General features: G+C 44.8%; 1 protein-coding gene across 1 annotated transcript; it reads left to right on the top strand.

Moving 5' to 3' along the window:
* The first annotated feature begins 2,463 nt into the window (after nt 1-2,463).
* Nucleotides 2,464-15,256, top strand: LOC142303167 (ganglioside GM2 activator-like). Its single transcript, XM_075344337.1, has 4 exons — nt 2,464-2,779; nt 3,442-3,597; nt 5,670-5,852; nt 14,557-15,256. Exons 1-4 carry the CDS (start codon nt 2,684-2,686, stop codon nt 14,725-14,727), a joined length of 606 nt encoding a protein of 201 aa, XP_075200452.1. The 5' UTR covers nt 2,464-2,683; the 3' UTR covers nt 14,728-15,256.
* Nucleotides 15,257-24,786: the final 9,530 nt, after the last annotated feature.

Here is a 24,786-nt window from a genome sequence, read left to right as displayed (position 1 = left end):
AAATTAATGACGTCATTAATTTTTAATACATTTCCTGGATTCGGTGCTGGATTTTTTTGAAAAAGTCTCCATACAAGATTGCCAGCTGGTTTATCCTTGCACGTGTCTGGGAAGCATTGGTCTCCTTCATACCACAGGTGAGCGGATACATACACTTTCCGTGTAATTGCCGTGTCTGATCGTACAGGGAGATGGTCTGATTGTACCACAACTTCTGGGTGGGGGAGGAAACAAGAGTATACAAAGATGATAGCATGGGATCACAACTGATGCTTTCTCTGAGGTAAAACCTCTTTAAATACAGTGTACTCACAGCAAAAAAGGGCAACCAGTCCAGTTAGCCCAGGCCAACACATCTAATGCACAAACAGGATGCAGACAAGCCTCTCAACATGATGGACACTTCACAGGTGCAAGATAAATTGCACACCAGTGGCGCGCATAGGGCACTGTTCACACTTGTATGCGCATGGTGTCCAGCCAGCAACCTATTACCACGCACTTACTATTAGATTAGGCGGGTTACCCGGACACTACACACTGCAGCACGCAAGGGACAGAAATTCCACTATGCACGGCCGTATTAAGAGGCCCGGCTGCACCCCGCATAGTCAAAGTGCAAAAAATATACATAAAATATATGTGAACAGTGCCCTATGCGCGCCACTGGTGTGCAATTTATCTTGCACCTGTGAAGTGTCCATCATGTTGAGAGGCTTGTCTGCATCCTGTTTGTGCATTAGATGTGTTGGCCTGGGCTAACTGGACTGGTTGCCCTTTTTTGCTGTGAGTACATTTTATAATACATTTTTGGGGGAGTTTTTAGCTCCTCTTTTTGTTGCTATTTTTGCTGTTTAAATACAGGCATGGTAATGTTTTACCTCACAGAAAACAGCAAATGTGATCCCATGCTGTACACGCTACATACTGTTTTGCATCCCTCCCCTGTCTAGGAGCTGTTGTATAATCATATCATGTCCCTGTACGGTCAGACACGGCCATTACACAGTACATAGCAGGGACACATATATAAGATTATCTCAGCACAGGGACATTTTTTTTTAACACATGCAGGTGTGGAAATTATTATTCCAAGATCTATTGATTAAAATATTCATGGGATAACCCCTTTAAATGATTACATTACTGATTATAATGATTCTTTACTCCCAAAACGAAATATTAAGCCAATCAGCGTCCACTGGTCTACAACATAATGCCTACATCTTGGACTGCAATTTCATGGTGACAGGTTCCCTTTAAAAATAAAACCTAAGGAACAATGGCGGAATTACAGTTTTTTTTTCCACCATTGTAACCCACTTTGCATTATATTGTAAAACTAGCTGTAATACCTTTTGTTTCTCTGTCTCTCCCACTCTCCGTCTGTTTGTCTCCCTCTCTGTCTGTCTCTCACTATCCATCTCTGTCTCTCTACCTGTGTATGTTTTTCTCTCTCTGTCTGTCTGTCTCTCTCCTTGTCTCTATCTCCCTCTCTATCCGTCTTTCTCTATGTCTCTCTCTGTCTTTGTCTTTCTGTCTATCTATTTCTTTGTCTCTGTCTATCCATCTCTGTCTGTCTCTCTGTCTTTTTCTCTTTTGTCTGTCTATCTGTCTGTCTCTGTTTCTCTCACTGTCTATCTCTGTCTCTTTCTTTCTCTGTCTGTCTCTGTCTGTTTTTCTCTGTCTGTCTGTTTTTCTCTCTGTCTATCTCTGTCTCTTTCTGTCTGTCTCTTTCTGTCTGTCTCTTTCTGTCTGTCTCTTTCTGTCTGTCTCTTTTTCTCTCTGTCTCTGTTTCTCTGTCTCTTTCTCTCTCTGTCTAGCTCTCTGTCTCTCTATCCTTTTCTCCACCCACATCATATATTACCTCACACATAAGCTTCTTATACTTAGAATGTCCTTCGTTGCCTATAGCAACCAATCACATCTCCTATTAATGACCTGTAGCTCCCAGCTCCATTGACTTTAATGTAAGCAGGTTCTTTGGTGAATAACTGTAAAGTGCGGAGTTAAATTTTCCCCTCAATACGTAGTTTATGACGTCACCTGAGTCAAATGAGGCGGCTGTGCAAAATTTCGTGATTGTAAATGCTACAGTGCAGATTCCTTTAGTGAGCACATACACACACAGATACATACATATACACACATATATACATACATATACACACACATACATATACACACACACATACATATAAACACACACACACACACACACACACACACATACATAAACACACATACACTCAGCTTTATATATTAGATGGATGGTTTCATTCAAAACAACAACTTATTATGCATAAAGCAAACCTCATACGGAGATGTTGAATGAAAAATATAAAAAAGTTATGGCTCTTGAAAGAAGGAAAAAAAACAAGCGCAAAAAAAATAAATCCCCACGTTTACCACTAGAGGGCAGCATGCTGCCGCAGATCTCAATGCATTGTTTGGGGACTACCAATATAAAGCGCTGGGAAAGGCGACACATCTGGCCGCAGGGAGGGGGAGGTGCAGAAACCAATCGATTGTACAATATGATTGTCATTTGTTATTTTTCGTCTAATATCTGCCATTAATGGTCGTATCTGAAGATAAGCAGATGTAGGATCGGACTGCAGAGCGGGGTCTACGCTGCATTTCTCTGCTAAGTGACTGATTGCTGCTTCAATACCTAGACAATATGGCAAAGCTTGTGTTCTGGGGTCTGGTTGCCTTTGCGGCATTAGGACATCTATCCGAGAGTATGATAATAATCCCATGGTGGAGGCTCGCTACGGTAAGAAGTGACATAATGGGGGGGGTCGGTATATTGGGAATCATGTATATCCCTCTAGTACAAAGTATACAATTTTGCATGTCCCATTATATCTCTTTTTTTCTTTATATTGTATTTTATTTCCAGATGTAGCAGAGCTGAATTTGTCTTTTCTCCTTTCATTATGCTGTACCTATATGTTATGAGTTAGAAAAATTCTGCAGTCCTACGTAAGCCGGATTTTAATTAGTTGATCCTGAAAATTTCAATGGGTTCCTTCAAAACTCTTAAGTGTATGGGACATAAGGGCGTCAGGAGTATTCCCCATCATCTCTGGGTCATCAATGAAAGGTACAAAATCTCCAGAAATTAAAATTTATAAGGGTTGCTTCTTTCCGAACAGAGCGCCTATCTTGTAATGGAGATGAATGGGGCTCTCCTGCAATACCAGACCCAACCCATGCACAAGGATGGCGCTGTTTTTAGAATATAGCCACTTACCCTTTGGTACAGAAGTAAACATACAGGAAAAACCCTTCAATGATAACTCGGGGTCTGACCTCTGGGACCCCAACCTGTCCTGAACATGTAAAGTAACAGTGAATGTTGGATATATTGGATTTATAGAGAAGAATCACTATAAACAACAAGTGCTAATTGTATATTTTTGTGTTTTTCCTCAGCAAGTGAAGAGCATAACGTGGGAAAACTGTGATTCGGGAAAGCTCCCTGGCACAATCAAAAGCCTCTCTATTAGCCCTGACCCCGTCTCTATCCCCGGAGAAGTGACCGTCTCTGTGGTCCTGAACACGGATGTGCCCCTAAGTTCTCCCCTCCAGGTGAGGTAACATCCCAAACACTTCATACCAAGTCATGAGGCGTTCTACCACCACAGACCCATTGTTATGGCCACCTTACCACCATGTAGCCCATTGTTGTAGCCATCTTCTCACCATGTAGCTGTCTGTAGTGGGCACCTTCTCACCACTTAGTCCATTGATGTGGCCACCTTCTCGCCATGTAGCCCAATCTTTTAGCCACCTTCCCACCATGTACCACTTTGTTGTGGGCGCCTTTCCGGCATGTAATCCAATACTGTAGCTTCAATATCACCATTATAGTCACCTTTTCATCATGCAGCCCATTGGGCTAGCCATTTTACCACAAAGTAGCCCATTGTTTTGGCCGCCTTCCCACCATATAGCACATTGTTGTAGACCTTCTCACCATGTAGCTGATTGTTGTTACTCTCTTTCCACCATTTAGTCCGTTGATGTAGCCACCTTCTCACCATGTAACCAATATCTGTAGTCACCTTCTTACCATGCAGCCCATTGTTTTAAGTACGTTTCCACTCCTTGCAGACCATTGTTGTGGCCACCTTCTTACCATGTAGCCCATTGTTTTGAGTACTTTTCCCACCATATAGCCCATTGTTGTGGCTACCTTCCCACCATGTAACCCATTGTTGTGGCTACCTTCCCACCCTGTAACCCATTGTTGTGGCCACCTTCCCACCATGTAACCCATTGTTAAGGCCACCTTCCCACCACGTAGCCCATTATTGTGGCCACCTTCCCGCCATGTAGCCTATTGTTGTGGCTACCTTCCCACCCTGTAACCCATTGTTGTGGCCACCTTCCCACCATGTAAACCATTGTTAAGGCCACCTTCCCACCATATAGCCCATTGTTGTGGCTACCTTCCCACCATGTAACCCATTGTTGTGGCTACCTTCCCACCCTGTAACCCATTGTTGTGGCCACCTTCCCACCATGTAACCCATTGTTAAGGCCACCTTCCCACCACGTAGCCCATTATTGTGGCCACCTTCCCGCCATGTAGCCTATTGTTGTGGCTACCTTCCCACCCTGTAACCCATTGTTGTGGCCACCTTCCCACCATGTAAACCATTGTTAAGGCCACCTTCCCACCACGTAGCCCATTATTGTGGCCACCTTCCCGCCATGTAGCCTATTGTTGTGGCCACCTTCACACTATGTAGTCCATTGTTGTGGCCACCTTCCCACCATGTAGTGCATTGTTGTGACTACCTTTCCACCATGTAGCCCATTGTTGTGACTACCTTTCCACCATGTAGCCTATTGTTGTGGCCACCTTCCCACCATGTAATCCATTTTGTGGCCACCTTCCCACTATGTAACCCATTGTTGAGGCCACCTTCCCACCATGTAGTCCATTGTTGTGGCCACCTTCCCACCATGTAACCCATTGTTGAGGCCACCTTCCCACCATATAGCACATTTTTGAGGCCACCTTCCCACCATGTAGCCCATTGTTGAGGCCACCTTCCCACCATGTAACCCATTGTTGTGGCCACCTTCCCACCATGTAACCCATTGTTGAGCCAACCTTCCCACCATGTAACCCATTGTTGAGGCCACCTTCCCACCATATAGCACATTTTTGAGGCCACCTTCCCACCATGTAGCCCATTGTTGTAGCCACATTCGCACCAAGTCTACTAACTGGGATGAACACCATCCTCCAACAGTCACCTAAGACTAAAACGTCTGTCTTGTCTATTCTGATGTTTTTACCCACAGGTACGTATATGGGTAATTGATCTTGGATGATCTGCCATCGAATGTGGGATTGAAACTGTCCTTACATTTTAGTTTCATACAACTGTTCCTCTCATTTTCCCCATACACTTGAGAGATGAGAATAAGTCACTTCAGACTTCAGATCCCTCTGGCAGCTGCTTGTTTCCAATGAGAACAAAGAATTGGGCATATTAAATTCAAACATGTCCGATCCTTTTTTCCCCCTCAGTGAGTGATATTTTGTCCTAAAAACAAGGCTGTGAATCCAGTCCTGAAATGTGTTGTCTCCTGTATGCGTTATATACTGAATTACATAGGATTGTCATATTTCCATCTATGTCTAGATCAAAATCTCCGCTGAGAAGGAGCTGCTGGGCGAGTGGTTGACTGTTCCCTGCGTAGATAAATTTGGCAGCTGTACCTATAATGATGTCTGTGATTTGCTGGACGCTTTCTTCAAGCCAGGACAGCAATGCCCAGGACCTCTGGCAACCTATGGCCTCCCCTGCCACTGCCCCTTCAAAGCTGTAAGTATATATTGCCGTCAATTAAGAAATCGGGACATATTCAAGTTCCCTCTAGAAAAATGCAGAAAAAAAAGAAAATAAAAGTTAAAAAGCTAAAAGAAATGTAACCCCTCCCACTCCCAAAGGGATTTTTTTTATTCTTACATAGCAAAAAGTGACATAAAAAAACAACTTACTAACCAAGTCTGTATTTTTTTTGTTTCACCATATTGGATAAACAACCTATATGGTGAACACTGTTAAAAATAAATAAAATAAACAATGTTAGATTTTTTTTTACCATACCAATAAAGTAGAAATTAGTAAGAACTTCAAAAAGGTGTCAACTCAGCCGACAAAAATCCAAAGGTGCCAATGTACCGGTCAACTCAGCCGACAAAAATCCAAAGATGCCAATGTACCAGTCAACTCAGCCGACAAAAATCCAAAGGTGCCGATGTTCATATCAACTCAGCCGACAAAAATCCAAAGGTGGCGATGTATCGGTCAACTCAGCCGACAAAAATCCAAAGGTGCCAAAGTACCGGTCAACTCAGCCGACAAAAATCCAAAGATGCCAATGTACCAGTCAACTCAGCCGACAAAAATCCAAAGGTGCCGATGTTCATATCAACTCAGCCGACAAAAATCCAAAGGTGGCGATGTATCGGTCAACTCAGCCGACAAAAATCCAAAAGGTGCCAATCTACCGGTCAACTCAGCCGACAAAAATCCAAAGGTGCCAATGTACCGGTCAACTCAGCCGACAAAAATCCAAAGGTGCCAATGTACCGGTCAACTCAGCCGACAAAAATCCAAAGGTGCCAATATACCGGTCAACTCAGCCGACAAAAATCCAAAGATGCCAATGTACCGGTCAACTCAGCCGACAAAAATCCAAAGATGCCAATGTATCGGTCAACTCAGCCGACAAAAATCCAAAGGTGCCAATGTACCGGTCAACTCAGCCGACAAAAATCCAAAGGTGCTGATGTACATGTCAGCTCAGCCTGCAAAAATCCATAGGTGCCAATGTACATGTCAGCTCAGCCTGCAAAATCCTTTAAACATCTCTCTCCATAGAAAAGTCAAAAGTTTTATGACACAGCAACAAATGATTTGTCCTTCATAACATGTTTTTATTGTGCATGCAAAAAAAACCCACATGTATTGGAAATGCAGTTCTTTGAAATATAAATCAATTGACACCTTTGTATTGTGTATAAAGTCTTTAAATTATCATTTTCATTCATATGCAAATGAGGTGTTAAGTGCTCTGGGCGTGCCAGAGCACTTCCTGATCCACTGACTCCCGCCCAGCACCTGACTCTTTAGCTTGATTGACAGTTCACTGTCTGATTTCCTTGCGTGATGTTTGACATCACACAGAGGTGTTAACAAGACGTGTCAGTGAAGGTAAAGAGGCTGATGTTGGGTGGGATAATAAATTTGAAAGAGGATAGAGGATGGAGCAGTGCTCTGTCACTTACTGCCTTATTTGCATATGAATGAAAACACTAATTCATCAACAATGCAGCAACAGATAGAAGATATAAAGGTGTCTATGGATTTAGCTTTCAAAGATCTGTGTGCACATGAATTTAGTTTGGGGTGGAGGGGGTTGATCTTTCTGACAAAACCCTTTAAATAAACGTGGGCACTATTCAAAAGGTGCTTGGTAGTGATGAGTGAGCACCACTATGCTCAAGTACTCGTAATGAGAAGTCGGACGCTCGGATGGACTCAACCCGTGTACCGAGTATAATGGAAGTCAATAGGGAACTTAAGCTTCTTTTTGGGAAGATTTCCAGGAAAAATGCTCAAGTTCAACATTGACTTCTATTATACTCACTACTCAAGTCACGCCCATCTGTTATGAGTACCGAGCAACCAAACATGGTAGTGCTCACTCATTACATGACTCACTAAATGTAATGGCTCTTTCAATGAGAGGTTTGAAAAGGTGAAAACAGGTCCTTAAAGGGTCTGTCTACAAGAATATCTGAGAGCAGCAAAATATAGAGACAGAGATCCTGATTCCAGTGATGTGTCACTTATTGGACTGCTTAGTGTAGTTTTAAACCTGCTGCCATGTAGTCCTTCATATTCATGAGCCTCATATAACTCTGCCAGCACCACGGATTGGCAGCTTTCTGCCTATGCAGAGCGTACACAGAACGCTGCCAATCAGTGGTGTGGGCAGGGCAGAAAACTTGTAGATCTGCAGCAGATAAGGCTGCTTTCACACATCCGGTTTTTACCATCAGGCTAATGCGATGGATCTGGCGAAAAAACGGATTTGGCGCATCAGTTTTTTCCATGCGTTCCTTCTGTTTTTTGATGGATCCCTTGTGATACTGAGCATGCTCAGTTAAAAAAAACAGATCCATCATTGGTTTCCGTCATATGCCGGATGACGACGGATCTGGCGGCCAAAGGCTTCTATTATACAACATGCCGGACGGCGCTGGATCCGGCGTGGTCTGTTTTTTTTGCCGGAGACAAAGAACGTTGCATGCTGCGTTCTTTCCAGCAGCCGGACGAAGAAATTTCACCAGATCTGGCGGACACCGCATGCAACGCAAGGCCACCCGGCACAATCCGGCGCCAATACAAGTCAATGGGGAATAAAACGGATTCGGCGCCGTCTCCGTTTTATCTGAATTTTGCCAGTTTGTGCCTGACGGCAAAAACCGGATGCGTGAAAGCAGCCTAAAACTATAAGCAGCCCATAAAGTGATATATCATTGGAATCAGGGTCTCTGCCCCTACATCATGCTGCGCTTAGATGGGGTAGAAAAAAAATGGTGGCAGATTCACCTGAAAAGGCATGGTCCACAATAACAATCCATCAACTATTCAAAAGTGATGAGATTAGTTGCTAATTACTAGGACCTACACCAATTGCAAGAAGAGGGCTCTGGATTTCCGTATATGAGTATAGTATAAGTAATACAGCCACTGGTGATGAGTATCAATTATCAGAAAACAGCAAATGATAAAATGTAACTTTTATTTCTGTTTCTCTAAAAAGGGAAAAGACCCTGTCTTTATTAAAAACTGCCAAAAAGAGGGTATGAAAATGTACCGCCCCTAGAGCGCTACAAAAAGAAAGGGGCCCATACACCCCACTAGCTGGCATAAACAAACAAACATAAAGACTGGTTACTAATGGCAACCACACCAAGGGCGCTTGATTAAATCGGTATGAACAATACTCCAGACTGCAGGGTCACTCCACCCTAGCAATGCCTATTTCCCAGAACATGCCGTACCATACCCTTATGTGAACAAATACAGGGAATGGATGCACTTAACAGCTATATCAGTGCTGAATCAAAGCCCAAAGGGACAAGACAACAGGGTAAAAAAACAAGGCCCCATTGTATCCTTGTCTGGTTTAAATAAATGGAACAGTCTCACCCATATAAGTGTGTTCAAATTCCATACAGACAGTTTGCCACCATTAACGGCGTATCCACGGATACTTCCACTCTGGATCCGGGACCCCTTCTGAAGTGACAAAATTGCTGTTACAATCCCCAATCCTCCTTCTCCCGACGCGTTTCCTATAAACTTATTCTTCAGGGGAGTTATTATAAGGAGATGCAGGTTTTGGTGAGAAACCTCACAGGGTTCACTATAAAGAGAAAAAAAGGGGACAAAGCCGAGGGGTCACAATCATAATACCCCTATGAACGTCCGATTCCCAGAGAAAACTGAAAAAGAGTAAGCGGCTTACCGGATGGTGACAGCTGGGATCCTTTTCGCTGTACACCTCTGTCCATAAACACACAGGTTTAAATGGATACCGCTTACCCGCCGGCGTCTGACATCACTTCCGCTTGCGTCTCCACCGCTTCCGCTCAATGGAACGCAGCGGTGGAACGCAAGGTCTCACATGAAGTTACGTCACATCCGCCCGGCGCACACAAAGCACCTACACGGTAGGATGTTTTGAATGAGACGCTGACGCGTCAGCTGACCCGCCTCCTCGCCGCACATGGACAGCTCACTAATCACGCATGCGCTTAGTCTATATGTACGGACAACAATTGCTTATCTGCTCTTAGAACATATAGCAGACAGCGGGGCATGGGTCAGAAGTACCAGATGATATGTACAGGTTACCTGCCAACTACAATCATGAAACTAGATATTCAGACAGAACTCCCAGAGAAATAAAAGGAGGGTTCTTATTTATGAAAAAACAACTAAAATGCCAAATTCACAGATGAAGATAGATGGCCATAAGAGAGACTGGAGAGGCAAAAAATGTCAAAAATTGTCAAAAAGATGACCTCAGGACCAGATACAGGGGCAGCAGGGGACTGGAAGCTCGACAGTTGAAAAAGAGGAGAGAGAAATATCTAACACTCCACCACCACTCAGGCTGACTATCCCCGCTCAACCTACCTACCTGCGGAGGTCGGCACCCTAAAAGTACGGTGGTTGGCGCCCCCGCTCGTACGATGACTCTCCCTCCTAACTAACAATGATCCCTACAGCTACAAAAAGGGTGCAAAAGATATAGATTCATTTAGACCATTGGGAAAAACTGTATTGAGCCGAAAGATCCATCTACACTCTCTCTGAAGAATTTTCTTATTCCAATCGCCCCCTCGCTTCAGTGGTGGAACAACATCAATGCCCTGAAAGACAACATGGCCGGTTTCGCCCCCATGAAAGGAGTTCACATGCTTAGCCAAAGGGGTATCATTCCCCAATCTGATGTCCCTAAGGTGTTCTCCCACACGCCTTCTAAATTCTCTTTTGGTTTTGCCTATATACTCTTGTCCACAAGAGCAGGTGGCCTTATAGACAACCCCTTTAGTTCGGCAATTGACAAAACAACGAATCTCATACTCCTTCCCTGCATTTCTACTCCAGAATTTATTCCCTACTTGTACCGCACTACAAGCCACACAACCATTACAGCGAAAGCACCCCTTTAGATTGCTCCTGAGCCAGTCGCAACCCGTGCCTTTCCTGTCAAAAAAATGGCTGTGTGTCAACCTATCCTGTAAAGATCTAGCCTTTCTGTAGGTTATCTGCGGTTTTTCAGAAACAAATTTCCCAATGTCAGAGTCCATCTTTAGGATCGACCAATGCCTCTCCAATATCTCTCTCATGGCCCCTGAACCATTGTTGAATGTGGTGATGAAGCGTACCATCTCTGCCGCATCCTCCACTTTCGGTGCAGGATACAGGAGAGTCGGTCTTCCAACTCCACTGACTTCTTTACGTGCCTGCCTGACAATCTTACTCGGGTAGCCCCTCTCACGGAATCTGCCCTCCAGATCGTCAAACTGTAGTTTACATTTCTCCTCATTAGAGCAGTTTCTCTTTATTCTGGAGAATTGTCCCTTAGGAATGCCCTTTTTCAAAGTGAATGGATGGGCGCTCTCCCACCTTAGTAGGGAGTTAGTCGCTGTCTCCTTACGGTGGGTGCTGGTGACAATATTCCCTCCCTCAGATTTCTCAATTAAGACATCCAAGAATGGTAGTCTTGAGCTATTAACCTCAAAGGTGAAGAATAAGCACTTTGAAAAAGGGCATTCCTAAGGGACAATTCTCCAGAATAAAGAGAAACTGCTCTAATGAGGAGAAATGTAAACTACAGTTTGACGATCTGGAGGGCAGATTCCGTGAGAGGGGCTACCCGAGTAAGATTGTCAGGCAGGCACGTAAAGAAGTCAGTGGAGTTGGAAGACCGACTCTCCTGTATCCTGCACCGAAAGTGGAGGATGCGGCAGAGATGGTACGCTTCATCACCACATTCAACAATGGTTCAGGGGCCATGAGAGAGATATTGGAGAGGCATTGGTCGATCCTAAAGATGGACTCTGACATTGGGAAATTTGTTTCTGAAAAACCGCAGATAACCTACAGAAAGGCTAGATCTTTACAGGATAGGTTGACACACAGCCATTTTTTTGACAGGAAAGGCACGGGTTGCGACTGGCTCAGGAGCAATCTAAAGGGGTGCTTTCGCTGTAATGGTTGTGTGGCTTGTAGTGCGGTACAAGTAGGGAATAAATTCTGGAGTAGAAATGCAGGGAAGGAGTATGAGATTCGTTGTTTTGTCAATTGCCGAACTAAAGGGGTTGTCTATAAGGCCACCTGCTCTTGTGGACAAGAGTATATAGGCAAAACCAAAAGAGAATTTAGAAGGCGTGTGGGAGAACACCTTAGGGACATCAGATTGGGGAATGATACCCCTTTGGCTAAGCATGTGAACTCCTTTCATGGGGGCGAAACCGGCCATGTTGTCTTTCAGGGCATTGATGTTGTTCCACCACTGAAGCGAGGGGGCGATTGGAATAAGAAAATTCTTCAGAGAGAGTGTAGATGGATCTTTCGGCTCAATACAGTTTTTCCCAATGGTCTAAATGAATCTATATCTTTTGCACCCTTTTTGTAGCTGTAGGGATCATTGTTAGTTAGGAGGGAGAGTCATCGTACGAGCGGGGGCGCCAACCACCGTACTTTTAGGGTGCCGACCTCCGCAGGTAGGTAGGTTGAGCGGGGATAGTCAGCCTGAGTGGTGGTGGAGTGTTAGATATTTCTCTCTCCTCTTTTTCAACTGTCGAGCTTCCAGTCCCCTGCTGCCCCTGTATCTGGTCCTGAGGTCATCTTTTTGACAATTTTTGACATTTTTTGCCTCTCCAGTCTCTCTTATGGCCATCTATCTTCATCTGTGAATTTGGCATTTTAGTTGTTTTTTCATAAATAAGAACCCTCCTTTTATTTCTCTGGGAGTTCTGTCTGAATATCTAGTTTCATGATTGTAGTTGGCAGGTAACCTGTACATATCATCTGGTACTTCTGACCCATGCCCCGCTGTCTGCTATATGTTCTAAGAGCAGATAAGCAATTGTTGTCCGTACATATAGACTAAGCGCATGCGTGATTAGTGAGCTGTCCATGTGCGGCGAGGAGGCGGGTCAGCTGACGCGTCAGCGTCTCATTCAAAACATCCTACCGTGTAGGTGCTTTGTGTGCGCCGGGCGGATGTGACGTAACTTCATGTGAGACCTTGCGTTCCACCGCTGCGTTCCATTGAGCGGAAGCGGTGGAGACGCAAGCGGAAGTGATGTCAGACGCCGGCGGGTAAGCGGTATCCATTTAAACCTGTGTGTTTATGGACAGAGGTGTACAGCGAAAAGGATCCCAGCTGTCACCATCCGGTAAGCCGCTTACTCTTTTTCAGTTTTCTCTGGGAATCGGACGTTCATAGGGGTATTATGATTGTGACCCCTCGGCTTTGTCCCCTTTTTTTCTCTTTATAGTGAACCCTGTGAGGTTTCTCACCAAAACCTGCATCTCCTTATAATAACTCCCCTGAAGAATAAGTTTATAGGAAACGCGTCGGGAGAAGGAGGATTGGGGATTGTAACAGCAATTTTGTCACTTCAGAAGGGGTCCCGGATCCAGAGTGGAAGTATCCGTGGATACGCCGTTAATGGTGGCAAACTGTCTGTATGGAATTTGAACACACTTATATGGGTGAGACTGTTCCATTTATTTAAACCAGACAAGGATACAATGGGGCCTTGTTTTTTTACCCTGTTGTCTTGTCCCTTTGGGCTTTGATTCAGCACTGATATAGCTGTTAAGTGCATCCATTCCCTGTATTTGTTCACATAAGGGTATGGTACGGCATGTTCTGGGAAATAGGCATTGCTAGGGTGGAGTGACCCTGCAGTCTGGAGTATTGTTCATACCGATTTAATCAAGCGCCCTTGGTGTGGTTGCCATTAGTAACCAGTCTTTATGTTTGTTTGTTTATGCCAGCTAGTGGGGTGTATGGGCCCCTTTCTTTTTGTAGCGCTCTAGGGGCGGTACATTTTCATACCCTCTTTTTGGCAGTTTTTAATAAAGACAGGGTCTTTTCCCTTTTTAGAGAAACAGAAATAAAAGTTACATTTTATCATTTGCTGTTTTCTGAGTATAGTATAATCAAAAATCTCTCACTTACAGCGGTGTCATCATAGTTATCTAATAAAAAATAGATTCAATATTCTTCGTCTACACAAAGACCCCAAAAAATATGAATCAAATAGACACCATTTCAATAGTATAATTTTAAAACTTTAATATTTTTATTCAAATTTTTTTTTTTAAAAAACATGATGAAAAAGGACAATACCACCAGTGTGGAAGCAGACAAATGAAGACAATATATCGAAAAATTAATTCTCATAAATACATGTGTAATAAACATCAATAAATAACCATAGATCTCAACAATATTAATGATACATATTAAATACACAGTACAAGAATAAATAGAATATATAATAGTGCCTATAACAATCTCAATTAAATAAAAATTGCTTTACTAAAACAATCTATTAAGTGGTCTGCACTGCTATACAATATCACCTGTAATGGCTCCAACTTGGCCTAATATAATACATTATTGATTTTAGCAGCTTACTTCAAAGTATATACATTTTTACCACTATAATATATTGCACTAATGCCCACTTAATACTGTGCACTTACTTAAACAACAATCTCCTGGCTTGTGTGTCTGCTTCCTGCCTCCGACGCGCGTTTCGTCACTTTCTTCAGGGGTCGTGATCACACATACTCACCACTGCTCCATTTATTGCCTATTAGTCTGATCCCACCCCTCTCAGTTAGGACAGTTGGGGGGCATCATGCTATGAAATGTACCATTGAGAGACAGACTAACTCTACTATGCTCCATTTTTAGGGGTCCTACGCTCTCCCTACTACCAGCTTTAAGATCCCAAATCTGTCTCTCCCATCCTGGATGGCTGACGGGAGCTACCGAGTGACTGGAATCCTGACCCACAACAATAAGGAGATCGGATGTGCCAAATTTACCTTCTCACTGTCAGCTACCTCCTCCTGGTGGTGGTAAGGAGAAGATCCAGCCGCGATCTGCCACGCCGGAGAGGTTTTAGTTCCAAATTATTTTCCTATATCCCATTGATGCCACCAGCAGCCTCATTCCTAGTGGATAAATTCATGTATTTAATGACAATTCGTGTGTAAGTGCCGATGTAGCAGAGCTGAGTTTATGGCAATGGTGATAAATGACAAATTCAGCTCTGCTACATCTGCAAGGGTAATATTATATATTATGGGAACCTGGATATATATTTGCACTTTGTCCTTCACGGTTGCAAAAAGAAGTGTCCCTATCGTGCACGCTCCGCTCCCTATTCTGCTAATTAATACATCTACTACACGTTTTTTTGGTCTTATATAAATAATATAATTAGTGACCCTAAGGTAAGGCTATAACTTACATTCCCATTGCAGTTCCTTATGTCAGACGGTAATGTACGCACAAAATCCAGACTGTATTTATGTATCGGTCTCTGCGAATCCATCTGCTTTAAATCAATGTTCAATCACGGCCAATAAACCTGTTACTACTAAAATAAGTTTGTCCTTGTGTCTTATGTATATAACGGCTCCTATAAGTCTAAGCTCAAATGGGGCCTACAATGAGAGGGTAACCCCTCTGATGTAAAGCTCGAAGCAGATAACATAAGATCATGCTGACGCGCCCACCAGGGCCTGTTTGTTTGGGGGGCACTCAGAACCGGGTCGCGGTTCTAGTTGGGACCTGTCGGTGTCGTAAATAATAATAATAAGAGGTAACAATGAATTGTGAAGCCACCCTTGGTGTTCGGCCGACGCTGCTAGATGGGACCGCTGGGGCAGATGGTGACGCAACAATGATGGTACGGCTCCCCACAGGTGGAGCTGGGACCCAGGGCAACCATAGGCAGTTGTTAGCCGGTGAAATGTTGGGACAGCGCGGGGCTGTCGGCGCAGGCAATGAGTCCAGGACACAGCGGGATGCAGTCATTAGCTCTTTACTCACAGTTGTCAGTTCCAGGTTATCACGGCCGGCGAAATGCTGTCCTTGGAGTGCTGAGTCCTGCGGTGATGGGATCCAGGTAATTTGGAAGCACAAGATCGGTGTCCCTTTCTGTATCCCTTTCCTGGTTGTCTCCCTATGCTGGCTTTGCCCTCCTGCCCTGCGTCTCACACACAGTGCCCCGAGCCGGTGTCCGCGGGTCTTGTTTTGGGAGGCTCTCCTGCCATATCCCTATGTGGTCAAACTTTTCAGCGGATTTACGTGTGGTTGTGGCTTTGGCACATGAAGTTACCTCAGCCTCCGTTTTTGCTAGCTGAGCCTGATTGTTCTCCACTAATCTAGGGGCCGGTCTCCTTTGCAGCCTAGTCCCTCCACACCGATGAGTCGGCTGTGAATGCGAGTCCACGGGTGGACCTCTCACACGTCTCATGACTCTAGGACTGCTTCTTCCTTTCTTCCTCCTTGTCCTAGGATGAGCTCCTCCGGCTCCAGTCCTCAGGACCTCTCCCCTCCGCGTCCTACTTTGTTCTGCACTCCATTCTAAGGTGTCCACTAACTAACCCCACCTCCAGACTGGCTCCGGGATTGTGCTCTTCCTAAGGAACAATTTTGCACTAAACATGGCCTGAAGTGGTGTAGCAATACTAAGAGTGTGTGTGTATGTGTGTGTACTGTGGTCTGTGTGCTCCTTCTTACCAGGGAATGGGGTATCACACCTCTGGCTGAGGTGCAGTACCTCTGTGGCAACTGAACCCTCAGGGGCACCACAATGCAATTAAAATGGATGAGGAGGGCAGATCTTCTCACTCTTCCTTCACAGACACCTGTGCACGTGGCACAGAGCATGTCATTTCAGTCTTCATGTCTCCCCAGTCATTTCCTGAGTAATTTACCTTATAGCTAGGTAGCTATGGATTAGCTACTGTAGTTGCCACATGACTATGCGATAGCGTGGAACCGGGGCCCCTAAATTATCCCTCAAGCTAGGGGGCCCTATGCTAGCTCTAATCTCAGGGCTACTCCTGATGGTGGGGATGCCTGAGTCTCCTTCCTGCTCCTTCTTCTGATCAGTCCTGATCTGATTACCCCTCCCCCAGGGAGGGACTGGACAGGAGTGTGTTGAAACTACAGAAAAAGAATGACAATTGAAAACCAAAACTGTTACATAGCACGCACTCACAAGGGTAAAGACAATAAGAGAGAAAAACAAGAGCAGGAGGGAAGTAAAAAACAATACACTCCACAACCGCATTAAGTAAAAAGCACAACTAAACTCTCCAACACGGAGTCTGGGATACCACACAACACAGACCAACACTCAATAAACTATAGCTGGAATGGGTAGAAGGATTCCAACAGTATAAATAGGAGGGGAGCAGATGTGATAGGTCTCCCCACAACATGGATTGAACAAGCAAGCAAACTAGCAGAGATAAACTCTCATCAAGGTACCCATTAATCTACAAGACTCTGCTATTCCAAGATGCCATCCACACATTCTTCTATATTGTCTAACGGCTTAGAGAATCCACTGCACAAGGGGCCTTTAACATTGGAGAAGGCCTTTGTTAGAAGAACAATTTGGGGAAGGCCTTTTTCTGTTCCCCATGACTGTGCCCCAGTGTACAAAGAACAGTCCATGAAGACATGGGAAGAGGGGACTTTGGTGTGGAAGTACATGATGGCCGCACAGAGCCTGGACCTCAAACCAGGGCTGTGAAGTCGGAGTTGGAGTCGTGGAGTCGGAGTCGGTATAAAATGCATCGACTCCGACTCCTAAAATATATAATAAATTGGGGACAGTAGTGCAATGCAGAGTGTGCTGAATATTTTTTCATAGGAATTTGGGAAAGTTATGAAATGTCCTATAAATGGCTGTTCTATTCCTGATCTAAGGCTACATTCACACACAGCGTTTTTGCTGCGTATTTTGAGGATACGTTTGTCAGCTGCAAAAGCAGATCAGCTTTTAATAAAACCGCATCATCTGAGAGGTTTTTGAGCTCATTAATAATGCTTTCAATAGCAAAAACAGATTAGAAAATTGCCACACAAACTGACTGCTCATTCTTTGTGAGGATCCTCACAAAACGCGGTGTCTGAATGTCCTATCTTTTCACCCATTGCCTTTGCTGGATGCCGGAGTCACTGCATGTCACTGAATTATTTTGCCATCAATGTTCGATATGTTTGTAACAACAAAGAAATTGTTAGCAAGACACTGGCAGTAAAAGATAGTAAAGCTCATCACAGCAGCCAGTTTCTCCAGGCCTTAGTGGAAAAAGTTCTGCAAGATTAGGAACGCAAAAAAGAACAGGTTCTTGCTATTGTAACGTACAATGCTTCAGACATGATAAGTACAATTACACTGATGAATGAGAGTAATGAACAACAGCTAGAAGAAGATTTAGGAATCAGTATGTGTGAGATGGAGCCACAGCGCTGCTCATGTAACTGAGGAACAAACAGATATTACAACAGAAGAACAGCAAAATGATACTTTAGGAATAGATCTTGTTGAAGCTACTTAAAAACACTTTCATATTCATCACATGCGCTGTGTTGTGCACACGCTGCAGCTGGCAATAAGAGATAGTCTGCAAGAGGGACCCCGGTTTTACACATCCGGCTTTTCGCCGGTTTGGCGGATGCGGCACACTCAAGTACAGTGTATACAGTACAGTGGCTGCGCCATAAATGCTGGTCACATGCTGTCATATGACCGGAGCATGTGACCCGGAAGTTTAGAAGCTGCCACTGTACTGTATCGTACTGTACTGGCGTGCGCCGCATCCGCCAAACCGGCGAAAAGCCGGATTTGTGAAACTGGGCGGACATGCTGGAAATCTAATTGGAAATGTGAGGAAGTTGGCTATTGCCGCCAGAACCCCTAAAATTGATTCCATCTTGAAGAGACGTACTGGGAAAGGGGCAATTGTTGATCAAGCCACTCAGTCAGGCAGCACTTATTTAATGACTGAGCGATTGCTTGAACTAAAATCGTTTCTTATAGATATGGTGAACCCTCAAGTAACATTAAATGAAGGTCAATGGACACAGGTGGCTGAATTGAAGGAATTGCTTAATCACCCATTTACCGTGACTAAAAAATTACAAGCTGTGGATTTAACTCCTGGCATTTTCATAAGGGAGTGGAAGAACTTGCTATTTTGCCTGTCCCAAAGAGGAGGTTTAATCGCAGATGGCATTTCTGCTTCAATGAAACGGAGAGAGACACAGCTATTAGAAAATAAACTTCTTCTGGCATCTGTGTATGTGGACCCAAGTCATCATATACTGCTTGATGATCAACAGCTTACTAAAGGAAAAGAAGCTGTGACTGAGGTAGCAGTTAGGATGAGCGGCTACAGGACTGCCAGGCGCAAGAGGACTTGGGGCCTGATCAGGGCCGGATTAAGGTTGGTGGGGGCCCCTGGGCAGAGAATCTGGTGGGGGCCCCATAAACGTTAACATTTTTAGCCATAACAGTAGAGCACAAACTGTAGCATTTAGATATAAATCCAATGAACATGTATCTTACCCTGTTCTGCCACATTCAGATTTACAGTACTACAATACAGATACAGTCCAGGATCACTCACAGCCGTCACTTAGGCCCCTTTCACACGTCAGTGATTCTGGTACGTTTGTGCTTTTTTTTAAACGTACCAGAATCACTGACATACGCAGACCCATTCTAATGAATGGGTCTGCTCACACGTCAGTGATTTGTCACTACACGTGTCTCCGTGCGGCATACCCGCGTGTGCGTGATTGCTGCACGGAGACATGTACATTTTTTTCTGGCATCACTGATGTTCCACGGACCACGCAGTGGTGTGGTCCGTGAAACACGTGCCAGAAAAAAACGTGCTTTTAAAATAATAAACATTTTAACTCACCCGGCTCCAGCGATGTCCTCTGCAGCCCGTTCTGCCGGCTGCTTCTAAGCCGGCTGATTACTGTCGCGCATATTCATTATGCGCGACACAGCCGACCCGGAAGCAGCTGCTGTAGGGGTCACCGCCGGCCGGATGCTGCACCGCGGGAGCGATCAGCACCATGGACAGCGGGAGCGGGCGCAGGTGAGTGAATCTCTAAGTGCAATCACGGGCCACGGAGAACGGAGCCCGGATTGCACTTAGACAACCCACGTGTGCCGTGATTTTCGGCACACGCAGGGACATGTGCGTGTTTTACACACCAGTGAAAAACGTCAGTGTTTTTCACTGACGTGTGAAACGGGCCTTATACACACAGTACAATACAGATACAGTCCAGGATCACTCACAGCCGTCACTTATACACAGTACAATACAGACACAGTCCAGGATCACTCACAGCCGTCACTTATACACACAGTACAATACAGATACAGTCCAGGATCACTCACAGCCATCACTTATACATACACACAGTACAATACAGATACAGTCCAGGATCACTCACAGCCGTCACTTATACACACAGTACAATACAGATACAGTCCAGGATCACTCACAGCCATCACTTATACATACACACAGTACAATACAGATACAGTCCAGAATCACTCACAGCCGTCACTTATACACAGAAAGTAGAGTTACTCACAAATTTTTAATTGATCCCAATGTTAAGGCAGCCAGGGACGGCTCCAGGTTTTTGTGGTCCCCGGTTGAGTCTCAGGGGGCCCCATCCACACACAGACACGCACATACACATACAGGCATATACGTACATATACATATTTGAAGACAAATTCACAAAAATACATTTAAACAGACAAATATATAAACAGTCATATACACTGACTTACATGCAGACACAGATGCATTACAGGTGTTAATATGGAGAAGTCACAAGCAGCCTCACTCACCTCTCCCGCTTGTTTCCAGCTCCTCCAGGACATATGGCTGTGTTGCATGATGGCCATCAATAACAGTCATGACTGCACACCATGCACACTGACACAGCACTGCTGTATATACATCACAGGAGGGGCTGGGGCCTACAATATATACATTACAGGAGGGGCAGGGGGCATAGACATTACTGGGGGGGGCATAGACGTTACTGGAGAGGCAAACAGCTCTGGTGGCGTACACATTACTGGGATGGGTGGCTTAGCGCTCTGGGGGACCCATATAGTTCTGGGGTGCCGCATAGACTGCTCTGATTCATATATACACACACACAGCTCTGCTTCATACACACACACAGCTCTGCTTCACACCACACATCTTTCTTCAGCTCTGCTTCACACACACACACAGCTGCTTCACACACACACACAGCTCTGCTTCACACACACACACACAAACACACACAGCTCTGCTTCAAACACACACACACACACAGCTCTGCTTCACACCGCACATCTTTCTTCAGCTCTGCTTCACACACACACACACAGCTCTGCTTCACACACACACACAGCTCTGCTTCACACACACACACACACACACCTCTGCTTCACACCACACATCTTTCTTCAGCTCTGCTTCACACACACAGCTCTGCTTCTCACACACACAGGTCTGCTTCACACACACACAGCTCTGCTTCACACACACACAGCTCTGCTTCACACCACACATCTTTCTTCAGCTCTGCTTCACACACACACACACACACAACTCTGCTTCACACACACACACACACACACACACACACACACAGCTCTGCTTCACACCACACATCTTTCTTCAGCTCTGCTTCACACACACACAGCTCTGCTTCACACACACACACAGCTCTGCTTCACACACACACACACACACACACAGCTCTGCTTCACACACACACACACACACACACACAGCTCTGCTTCACACCACACATCTTTCTTCAGCTCTGCTTCACACACACACACAGCTCTGCTTCACACACACACAGCTCTGCTTCACACACACACACACAGCTCTGCTTCACACACACTCACACACACACACACACACACACACACCTCTGCTTCACACCACACATCTTTCTTCAGCTCTGCTTCACACACACAGCTCTGCTTCTCACACACACAGGTCTGCTTCACACACACACAGCTCTGCTTCACACACACAGCTCTGCTTCACACCACACATCTTTCTTCAGCTCTGCTTCACACACACACACACACACACACAGCTCTGCTTCACACACACACACACACACACAGCTCTGCTTCACACCAGACATCTTTCTTCAGCTCAGCTTCACACACACACACAGCTCTGCTTCACACCACACATCTCTCTTCAGCTCTGTTTCACACACACACACACACACACAGCTCTGCTTCACACACACACACACACACACACAGCTCTGCTTCACACCACACATCTTTCTTCAGCTCTGCTTCACACACACAGCTCTGCTTCACACACACACACACGTCTCTGCTTCACACACACACACAGCTCTGCTTCACACACACACACACAGCTCTGCTTCACACATGCACACACACACAGCTCTGCTTCACACCACGCATCTTTCTTCAGCTCTGCTTCACACACACACACAGCTCTGCTTCACACACACACAGCTCTGCTTCACACGCACTCACACACACACACAGCTCTGCTTCACACACACACACACGGCTCTGCTTCACACACACACACACACACACACACAGCTCTGCTTCACACACGCACACACACACAGCTCTGCTTCACACCACGCATCTTTCTTCAGCTCTGCTTCACACACACAGCTCTGCTTCACACACACACACAGCTCTGCTTCACACGCACTCACATACACACACACACACACACAGCTCTGCTTCACACACACACACACACACACACACACACACAAACACAGCTCTGCTTCACACCACACATCTTTCTTCAGCTCTGCTTCACCCACACAGCTCTGCTTCTCACACACAGCTCTGCATCACACCACAGATCTTTCTTCAGCTCTGCCCCTACCTGCTCTGATGCCATCCTCCTGCTGCTCCGGTATAGGCCGCCATCCTCCTGCTGCTGTTCCGGTGCCGCGGCCATCCTCCTGCTCTGGTTAGTCTCCTCTCCTGGCCGTGGCGTGGGTCTTCTCCTCCGCGGCCGCGCGCGTGGGTCTTTTCCTCCGCGGCCGCGCGCGTGGGTCTTCTCCTCCGCGGCCGCGAGCATGGGTCTTCTCCTCCGCGGCCGCGAGCGTGGGTCTTCTCCTCCGCGGCGTCCTGCTGTGACGTCCGCGGCGTCCTGCTGTGACGTCCGCAGCACTGGACGCCGCAGCAGAGCAGGGAGCAGGCACACCTCTGACCCCGGAAGTACAGGCGATGGTACTTCCGAGGTCAATCAGCGTCCTGCGCCCGCAGTCTGTTTTTGCGTCTTAGAGACGCAGATACAAATAAATGTAGGTGCTCCCCCCCCCTGAAAACACAGCTGATTTAGACTGTCTTTACGGAGGGGGAGCGGGTGTGAAAAAAAGAAAAAAAATTGCTGACGGGTGGCAAGTATGGCCCTGGTGGTGGGGGCCCCCTTAGAAGCTCTTTTGGTGGGGGCCCCGGGGCTGAAGCCCCGCCTGCCCCGCCTATAATCCGGCCCTGGGCCTGATAGTGCTACTGCTGCCATATCTTCATCCTCATCAGATGAGGAGTTTAACTTTGACAAGTATTTGGATGACATGGAGCAGGCAAAGTGTTGCCGCAAGGAAAAAGATTTCACTCTGTCTCCTATAGCAGCAGATTGACCAGATTTCAGTAAAATTTTTCACTTGCTCTCAAAGAAATAGAAAAATTCAACCGTTCATCAAAACTGACTGTGCATAAGGCAATTCCTTTATACCCGGAAACTGTTAGAGATGTTGCCCATGTGGTTACGGCTTTGCCTCCAACTCAAGTTACTGTAGAGAGGTTGTTCTCCAGCCTTAAAATTATTAGGTCAGATTTGAGGTCATCTGCGAAGGAGGATCTGATGGAAGCAATTCTATTTCTTACAACAAATTCATAGACTGCACAAATGTTATTTACTATGTTTTTGTTGAAAACTGTTTTTCGCCACTTACATTGTGTATTACATCGTGTTATATATAACACACAATATATATATATATATATATATATATATATATATATATATAAAAACACACTATGTAAGTGGCAAAAACAGTTTTCAACAAAAGAATAACAAGTAATAACATTTAGTATATTGCTTATATTTAAGTGAAAGATGTATTGTAGTACAATGTGAACATCAGACATTTAATCATTTTTATGATACAATAATCAAGATATTTAGGTAGAACATAAAATATATTTATTGGAATACAATTTTACAACACAAAAAACTAATAAATTGTAAAAATCTAATACAATATGTAATATAATATATATATATATGTATATATATATATATATATACACACACACAAGATATATATGTAATCTACTGTATATTACATAGTGTATTACATATTTACAATTTATTACAGTTTTTTGTGTTCTAAACTTGTATTCCAATAAATATATTTTATGTTCTAAATATCTTGATTATTGTATCATAAAAATTATTAAATGTCTGATGTTCACATACACATGTTCATGTACTACAATACATTTTTCACCTAACTATAAGCAATATATGTAGGAGTCGGTGCAAGGGAAATTGAGGAGTCGGAGTCGAAGGTTTGGCTTACCGACGCCACAGCCCTGCCTCAAACCCATCAAACACCTTTGGGATGAACTGAACGGATATTGTGAACCCGGTCTCTCCTCCAACATACATGTCTGATCTCACAAATGATCTTCTGGATGAATGGGCAAAATTTCCCACAAACCGTAACATTTTGTAGAAATCCTTCTCAGGTGAGCAGATGCTCTTACAGCTGCAAAAGGGGGGCAACCTGGATTGAAATTGGGATATCATAAAAGCTCCTGTAGGTATAATATGTCGGGGTCCCAATACTTTTGCAAATAAAGTGTCAGTGGCGAAATAATTTTTTTTTTACTCGTAATGATGAAAAAATAGAAAATAATATTGTGTCTGCTAATACATTTGCTAACAGCAGAGGGCAGCAGAGCACCTCCTGCTGCAGGTTGTGTCTCCCACAATGCTGCTGGTCACAGCACATTACAAGGCAGCCTCTATTGAGCTGTTGTGT

Source organism: Anomaloglossus baeobatrachus, chromosome 4 (genome assembly GCF_048569485.1).
Source record: "Anomaloglossus baeobatrachus isolate aAnoBae1 chromosome 4, aAnoBae1.hap1, whole genome shotgun sequence".
In the NCBI taxonomy this organism is placed as follows: domain Eukaryota; kingdom Metazoa; phylum Chordata; class Amphibia; order Anura; family Aromobatidae; genus Anomaloglossus; species Anomaloglossus baeobatrachus.
The sequence above is the reverse complement of the archived record's forward strand: the minus strand, read 5'-3'. Positions and strand labels throughout refer to the sequence as shown.

What these genes read in the sequence shown, in the direction of transcription:
- LOC142303167 (XM_075344337.1), top strand. Translation starts at nt 2,684, where the DNA reads ATGGCAAAGCTTGTGTTCTGGGGTCTGGTTGCCTTTGCGGCATTAGGA. An exon ending in CATGGTGGAGGCTCGCTACG is followed by an intron (nt 2,780 to 3,441) that starts GTAAGAAGTGAC and finishes GTTTTTCCTCAG; the next exon opens with CAAGTGAAGAGCATAACGTG. An exon ending in GCCACTGCCCCTTCAAAGCT is followed by an intron (nt 5,853 to 14,556) that starts GTAAGTATATAT and finishes CTCCATTTTTAG; the next exon opens with GGGTCCTACGCTCTCCCTAC.